This window comes from Pteropus alecto, unplaced genomic scaffold, assembly GCF_000325575.1.
Source record: "Pteropus alecto unplaced genomic scaffold, ASM32557v1 scaffold105, whole genome shotgun sequence".
Lineage (NCBI taxonomy): Eukaryota > Metazoa > Chordata > Mammalia > Chiroptera > Pteropodidae > Pteropus > Pteropus alecto.
Window position 1 is genome coordinate 7118400 of NW_006436294.1, and position 7936 is coordinate 7126335.

The window sequence follows — 7936 nt, forward strand, 5'->3', positions numbered from 1 at the left end:
CTTGATCTGGACCTCCCAGGTGCCCGAACTGAAGCCACAACCCTCAGCCAGGCCTCCCTGGGTTCCTCTGGAAATGGAGACACCTCCAGCGTGGGAGATGCATGAGCCTGGACGAGCTGCCCCAACTGCCCTCTGTCCCCTGCCATGGTCTCTCTCCTGAGATGCCCAGGCAGCTCCAGAGAGAACCTTAGCTTAGTGTACCCTGGCCCCAACCTGCTGTGTCCATGTCCCCAGGGCCGCTTCTGGGCCACTGCAAATCATGCTGGCTGGCGTGGCCATGGGGGACAGGGCTGCCAACCCTGTAAGCCGTCAGGGAGGTGGGGAAAAAGCCAACATTCCTCCCCAGGGGCCGTGAGGGGCTGTGCCTTCGCCCTGCCTGGTCCTGTTTAGGTTCAGAGCCAGGTGGGCAGGTAGAAGGACAAAGCAGAGGTCTGTGGGGCAGGGAGGGGGCTCTGTAGCTCCCAGGGGTCTGTGGCCAGTGGCGCCTCAGCCCAGGGCACCTCCAATCTCAGGCATCCTGGCTCCCCTGGGGACACGTGAGGACCTGTGGGAGGCCTGCAGGTGGTATGCGGGGCTGGCGGCGGCGGTTAGGACATCCAGGCAGACACAGGACAGAACCTTTATTGCTGAGCGCAGATGCCCGCCAGGCGGGAGGCCCCAGGAGGGCAGGGCGCGTCGATGCCACCGCTGCACCCACAGTGGGGATGGGCCTGGGGGTGAGCCCTGCCCCACATCCCTCAGGCAGGAAGTTGGAGGCATGTCCTGGGTGGGAGGGTAAGGACCCAGGGGTGGGGAGGTGGGGGGGCAGAGGGGCCTGCTGGGCAGGGGCCCAGCCCGAGGGAGAGGGTGAGGCCCTGGGCACGCACTGGTCAGGGAAGGCTGAGAGGCAGGAGGGTGGAGGGGAGGCCCTGGGGCCCCGGGGGTGGCTTGGTGGCAGGCGGCGCCTCCTTCCTCTCCGGGGACAGGGCTGAGGTAGGCGGGCTGGCCCCTGGGCCTCACAGCCTCGGTTTGATGTGCAGAGATTTGCCTGTTCCGAAAAGGGCAAAGGTCAGGCGCCAGGAGCCCTGCCCATGAGGACCGCCCCACTCCCAAGCTTCCTGATCTGGACAGAGCTGTTAGAAATGGGAGAACAGCTTTGGACAGGTTGTCCTGGGGTCCGACCATCCAGTGAGATGCGGGCCTGGCCTAGGGCTGAGAAGAAGGTAGGGGCAGTGGCCTTCAGGCTGGGTGTCCCCCGGGCAGCAGGTGGTCCCAGGCAGGAGCCACCGCAGTCTGCAGGCGGCGCTGTGAATAGCAGGTGCAGGGCGGCACGCAGACACAGCGCATGCTCTCACCTGGGAAAGGATGCTGAATGCACACAGGTGCCATACCACACCCTTGAGGGAGAAGCCCAGGCATGTGCCGGCAGCTGGAGGGGTGGTGGCAAGGGACACCGAGGCCCCTGTGCAGGCGAAAGGACTGCCGCCCGTGTCAGGAAGGAGCAAGGGGCCAGAGGACAGTTACGTCCTGGAGGCGCCTGCACTTGCGAAGCCTTCACCTATGAAGCCAACTCACGGGCCGTGTCCCCACTGACCAGACGCCTCTGTGAGGCTGCCCACAGGCGGGGCACTGTCCACGTGCCCCTGCGAGCCCACCTCTCCTCCTGGGTCCCCCTCAGGGCTGAGGACCCCAGTCACCTGCTCAGCCGAGCCAGAGCCTGGAAGTCAGGCCCCACTGGCCTCGGCGCCTACCGGGTGCTGCAGGGGCAGGTGGCCCTCCCAGGGCCACTGCCCCGTCCCTCTAAGGAAGGCTGGCAGGGCCGCCAGGCCAGGGGAGGTCTTTGCAGCCTCCCTGGGCCTCGCCCACCCTGCTTGCCTCCTCCGATGCTGGGGTGGCTGCTGGGTTCCTGATCTTACAAAAAATAAAAGAAAGGAACAAAAGAAGTGGCTGCTTCGGGGTCCCCCCTGCGCCCACCCAGACAGAGAGCTGGTGCCCCCGTCCTGGGTGGGCGGGTGCAGGGCCTGGCCACAGCTTCACGCCGCCTGGGCCTGCGCGGCCAGCGTCGAGCGTGCTCGGCGGAGCTGTTAGGGCTGCGGCAAGCAGCCTCCATCAGCGTTACGACCGTGAAATATGACAATAAAATGAAAGCCGTATGGTCGCAAATTTGCAGCCTGCCGAGCTGCGTGGGGTTTATCGTCACTCAAACGCGCGCAGAGCTGTAAAGTGTTTACAGAAAGGGTCGTTTGCAGCCATAAAATCCTCTTTTCTCTCCTAAACAAGGCTGAGTGGAGCCATTTACCAAGCCCCAAATGTTCATCGGGGACAGGGAGCATCTGTTCTCTCCAGGAGTGCTCGCTGATCTTCCAGAACAAATTAACAGAAATGGGTGCTTCCTAATTAAATCAGCCCTCGGCTGGGGGGTCGTGCGGGCGGCGGCCCGCCCATGGGCACAGGTGCACACCTGCCAGCCGGAGACGGCACAGCAGCGCCTGGCCACGCTGGGCTCTGCGGAACCATCCGGGCCCCGCCTGGAGACTGTGACCCAGTGGGTCTGAGGTGGGACGGAGCTGGGCTCTGGGGGCCGGCTGCCTACCTGAGTCCTTGGTGGGGGTGCTCCTGGGGCTCCGGGCTCCGGACTGGGCACCCGGGCTGGGCGAGGAGTGCAGGGAGATGAAGGAAGGCAGCTGGGAGAGGCTGCCCGAGCCTGTCGCCACCGAGGCGGCCTCCTCCTGGAGCGACAGCTCCTCCTGGTCCGAGGACAGAGAGGGAGATGGGGGGGAGGCAGAGGCGGAGGAGGGGGCCTTCGATGACAAGGGACCGGCTGAAGCTGCGGCTGATGCCTGTGGGGAGGAGGGAAGGGAGGCCAGGCCAGTAGCCGCAGAGGTGGGAGAGCTGGGCATCTGCCTGGGGGGGCGCTGGGCAGCCGAAGACTTCCTGCAGAAAGGGAGGCGAGCAGGAGTGTGAGCGGCGCAGCCCCGGGCAGGGCAGGGTCTGGAGGGGCCTGCCCAGCAGCAAGGCTCCAGGCCCCTCTGCACCCCTTCCTGCCCCAGCAGCCGCCAGCAGCAGCAGCCAGGTCCAACGCTGGCCCTTGGGCCCAAGGACAGGCCGGTGACATCACAGGACCGGTGAGTCCTGGCACCGCACCACACCACCCTCCTCGTCCACACGGGTCCCCACACTCAGGGGGCAGGTAAGCGCGATGGTGGCTGCAGCCACAAGCGTCAGCCAGGAGGGGATCCTGTCCTTGCCGGGAGGATGGAGTAAGCGGCTAAGCAGGGCGGGACTGCTCGGACTGGCTGGTCCAGCCAGGGACACCCTTGGCTCTGTCCGGCCTGAGGTCCTGGGGTGGGGTACCTCTGGAGGTCACTCGATTCTCAACTTTGAACCAAGGTTTCTTTTCGGGTCTGAAGCCCAGAGAGCTGGGTGGGGGGTAGGAGCTCCCCCAGAGGGTCTTGAGTATCCCCCAGAGGGCAAGGCTGCTGCGCCATCACCTGGGCCCGTGGCCGGCAGAGGCCTTGCTCCTGGGGCGCGCGTCGCTGGGCTCCGGCGTGGGGGGTGCGGCTGCTCGCCGGCCGAGGCGCTTCTGGCTGCGGTGGAGCAGCTGGCACTGGGCGCCCCGGGGGCAGACGCCCCTGCGAGAGAAGTCAGGGCACAGCAGCGTGTGCTTCTTCTTACACTGTGGGGGAGAAGGCACAGCTGGGCGAGGCCTCCCACTGTGTGGAGTGGCCGGCTTGTTCTGCCCGGGGTCGGGGACAAGGTCAGGGCCGAGGCTTCCTGTGGGCAGGCTGCGGCCCTCAGGCCAGAACAACCCCACCTGGCCTGCGTCCCGTCCCCATCATCCATAGGATGCGCCCTGAGCAACCCAAGGGGGCGAGGGCACTGCCCCTCAGAGACTGAGGGCACGCCTGGGGGTCCTGCCAGGCCGAGTAGGGGCTCCTGGGGTGCTCAGCTCTCCTCTTGACCGTAGCTCACCCATGCTGGTGGAAGACAGGCTGCGGGAAGGGTTGGGGTGGGTGAGACTGGGGGGCTAGAGGTCTGGCGGACCTCAGGCCTCAAGCCCGGGAGTGGCGGGTCGGCCGAGGCCACCGCACACCCGATCCACCACACCTGTTGCAGCGGCTAATTATACCCGCAGGGGGCGTGCCACGCGGCAGGTGCACGGGAGACTGAAGCCGCTGCTCCTGCCTTTCCGCAGCCCGCCCGCCCCTGGTGGGAGCTGCAGGCCCTGCTGTGTGCCCCCTTCGAGTGGAGGATGCCCTGTCCCCACCCCCTGCAGCTGGCTTGGTGGGCAGAGGACCAGGCAAAAGAGGGCCGAGTGTCACACGCCCAGGCACCCTGTCGCTCACGCTGGCCCAGGCGACAGGCGGCCGGGGACACACTGGGGAGACACAGACGTGGGCGACCAGTTTAACAGCAGCCGCAGCGCCCACCCAGTCGGGTGCACCCCCACGCAGCACTGGGCGTGCGACAGCGGCCCAGACGCGCTCCCCGCCTGCCACCTCCCTCCTGGACTCTGTCCTCGGGGCCTCGGATCGTGGCCCCGCTCTCAGCAGCCAGGACCAAGAGCCTGGCCGAGGACCTCAGGGAGCGTGCACCCGTCCTGAGCAGGATCTGGGCACTGGTCCCATTCTTGTCCCCACACCTGGCCCCTGGCTGTCACCAAGGGACTAGAAGCCCCTCTCGCTGGTGCCTGGGAGCAGGCTGGAGCTGGCAGGCCCCTCAACGCCAAGTGCACCCCATGCCAGCTGGTCCCTGCAGCAGGCCAGACCCTTTGCCGCCAGTGGAAGGCAGGCCAGGCTCGCTCGCTCACGCCTTCCTTCCATCGGGAACCAGAGCCCCTTCTGCACGGGGCCCGGCTGGTGACAGTGTCCTGAAACCCAGCGGCTCCAACCTCGTGGGCCCACGCTGAGAGCGGCAGACCTGCAGAGGCACCGAGGCACCAGGGCGGGGTCCTCTGAGGAAGGAGGGCGGCTTGGGCAGGTGGCGGGGTCAGGAAGGACCTCTGGTGAAGAGGGCCCAGCAGCCGACAAGAGCAGACCCACTGCCCGCAGATGCTCCGACAGCCAGCCCTGGGCGGGCAGCACGCAGAGATGCTGGGGCGCGGGGGCCTAAGCGGTCCGCGCCCGGCCACGGAGGCTGAGCCAGCTGGCACGCAGTGCGACGCTCCGAGGAGACGGACTGGGCAGGAAAGGGAGACGGCGAAAGGCACGTTTGTGTCTCCTCTTTGATGACATGTCGCAGTTTATGACGTGCGGGGGCACATTAAATTCATTTCGCCATTTGTCTTTTTACCTTTTTAAAGTGCCACCAGAAAACTTAAATTCCACGTGGGGCCACATCTGCTCGACCTTCCTGCTAGGCAGTGGCCGGGCTGGACAAACCCTCCTCCCGAGAACAACCAGAAACGCAGGATCGAATGTAAAGAAGTTCCTCGAATTGTCCAAGTGAGCAGCAAAGCATGATGGAAGGAAGCCTGCTTGGAATCAGACACCAAGCGAGTCTCAGCTTTCAGAGGCCTGAGAACTCCATCGGGCCAAGCTCCTGGGCGAGAGGGCAAGACCAAACGGAACGCCCCAGAACCCCGAGGACCTGGCGTTTAAGACGGTCGCTGCCAAATACCTCGTGGGTCGAACAAGGAACAATGGAAATCAGATTAACACTCAGAAGCCAGCGAGGACAGCAGCACATCTCACGACCTGCAGGGTGCAGGGAAAGCAAAGTGGTTCTTAGATGAGCAGAGGGTCCCCTCAAAGTCAGGGCAGAAACAGCAAGGTGGCCCGAAGGAAGCGGAGGGAAGGGAGTAAAGGGTGAGAACAGAAATCCGTGAAAGTCACGAAGTCACGACAAAGGCCGAGCGGGCCAAAGGTCGGTTCTCTGAACATATTAATGAATTCGTCCGGTGACTTACAGCCTTGACACACGAAAACATAGACAGTCTCATCAGAAAAAGACATAATCGAAATTTTAAAATTGAAGAATGCAACAACAGAAGCGGAAACCAATAAAATTGAAAAGAAAAACAAGAGAAAAGTCAACGAAACAAAGAGATGGCTCTTCGAAAAGATTAATAGCATTGACGAACGTCTGGCAAAATAGATACAGAAAAAAGAGAAGTGATAAATTTCCACAACAGGAACGAAGCAAGGGTCACCGCAGACCCTGCAGACGCCAGAAAGCCGTGAGGGACATTCAGACGACGCCCCCACAAACACTAGGGGAAATGGACGGATTCCTAGAAATACACACACTGCCAAACCGACCTTAGAGGGACCGGAACGTGTGACCGGACGCAGACACAGCCAGGGGACCGAAGCGGGGCCAGGAACCTGCCGGCAGAGAGGCCCAGGACCTGACGGCTCCCCTGGCGAAGTCTCCCCACACTCGAAGAAGGACGGACACCCGTTTTTCTCAAATCCCTCCGGAACCCCGAAGGGGCGGCAGCACCTCCCAGCCCCGCAAAGCCAAAACCACCTACGAGGCTGGACTTACCCAGAAAGCAACACCGGACAGAGGCCGTTCGGGAAAGAAACGGAAGCTACAGGCCAGGAGCCCTTGGGAACATGGATGTGAAAATCCTCAAGAAAACACTGGAAGACTGAGGTCAGCAGTGTGTGAAAAGGCCAAAGCAGGGTGATCCTCGGAGCGCGAGGACGGCTCCACCCCAGAAGCCCAGTCACGACTCAGCGTGGGTGACGAGGCTGGTGGCCACCCACAGGGTGAGGGCAAGAAAACTCAATCACCTCGATGGGGGCAGAAATGACAAGATCCAACGCCTTTTTATGATAAAAAGGCCAAATAAAGCAGGACTAGGAAGGGAGCACCCTCAGCACGACAGAGCCCACCGACAAGACGCCCACAGCCTGCGCCACGCGCACGGGGGGGAGGGGACCGAAAGCTTTTCCTCGAAGGAGAAGTCAAGGGCGTCCCCTCTGCCACTTTGATTCAACACGAAACTGGAAGTTCTGGCCAGAGCAATCTGGCAAATGTAAATAAATTACGGTATTAAAATAAAAAACATCCAAGTAAAAGGGGAAGAAAATGATCTGTTAGCAGATGAAGAAACCACAAAACACTGTTAGAGCTAATAAACGAATTCAGCAAAATTTCAGGATTTAAAAGCAACGTACAACAGCATTTATGTTACCAAATACTTGCAATGAACAACCTAAAAAGCATTTAAAAGCGAATGTTTTTTAAAATTTCATTTATAACACTCAGGAATAAATTTAACCAAGGAGGCCAAAGACTTGTATTGTTTTTTGAAATTTCATTTATAACACTCAGGAATAAATAAATTTAACCAAGGAGGCCAAAGACTTGTACACACAGTGAAAACTATTAAGCGTTGCTGAGGGAAATGAGGCGGTCTCGACAAGCGAGACCACGTCCCGAGTCCACGGGCCGGGACGCGTAACACTGGCAAGATGACAGTTCTCCCGGAAGTGATGTCCAGCTCAGAGCAGCCCCTATCGGCATCCCAAAGGGTCCATCTTTTTATTTATTTATTTTTTTGGTAACGAGAACAAAAAACCCATCCCCAAAATTCACAAAGACCTCAAGGAACCCCAAATGGCCGAAGAAGACAAAGGTTAAAGGATTCGCGTTTCCTGATTTCTAAACTTCCAATGCTACAGCAATAAACACTGCACGAGGAGAGACACAGACCGACCGGCTAGGACAGAGAACCCAGGAATAAACCCTCACGTGTGTGGTCAAGAGATTCTCGACAAGGTGCCAAGACCATTCCCTGCGGACGGCACGATGTTCTCAGCAGATGCTGCCGGGGAAGCTGGGCCGTCGCCCAACACCACGCACAAAAATTAACTCAAAGGGATCAACGACCTAAACGTCAGATCTAAGACCACAAAACTCTTTTTTATTTTTTACACCTACAGCACCCGGTCTTCCTAGGCGGTCTCCCATCCAAGTACTAACCAGGCCCGACCCCGCTTCGCTT

General features: G+C 60.8%; 1 protein-coding gene across 1 annotated transcript in view; it reads right to left on the reverse strand.

Moving 5' to 3' along the window:
• Positions 1-605: 605 nt before the first annotated feature.
• Positions 606-7936, reverse strand: part of ZC3H3 (zinc finger CCCH-type containing 3) — a 61602-nt gene continuing 54271 nt past the window's right edge. The window contains 3 exon segments of the mRNA XM_006912951.3: positions 606-1027; positions 2573-2913; positions 3471-3655. Of these exon segments, the coding sequence (XP_006913013.2) occupies positions 996-1027; positions 2573-2913; positions 3471-3655 (558 nt within the window). The 3' untranslated portion in view covers positions 606-995.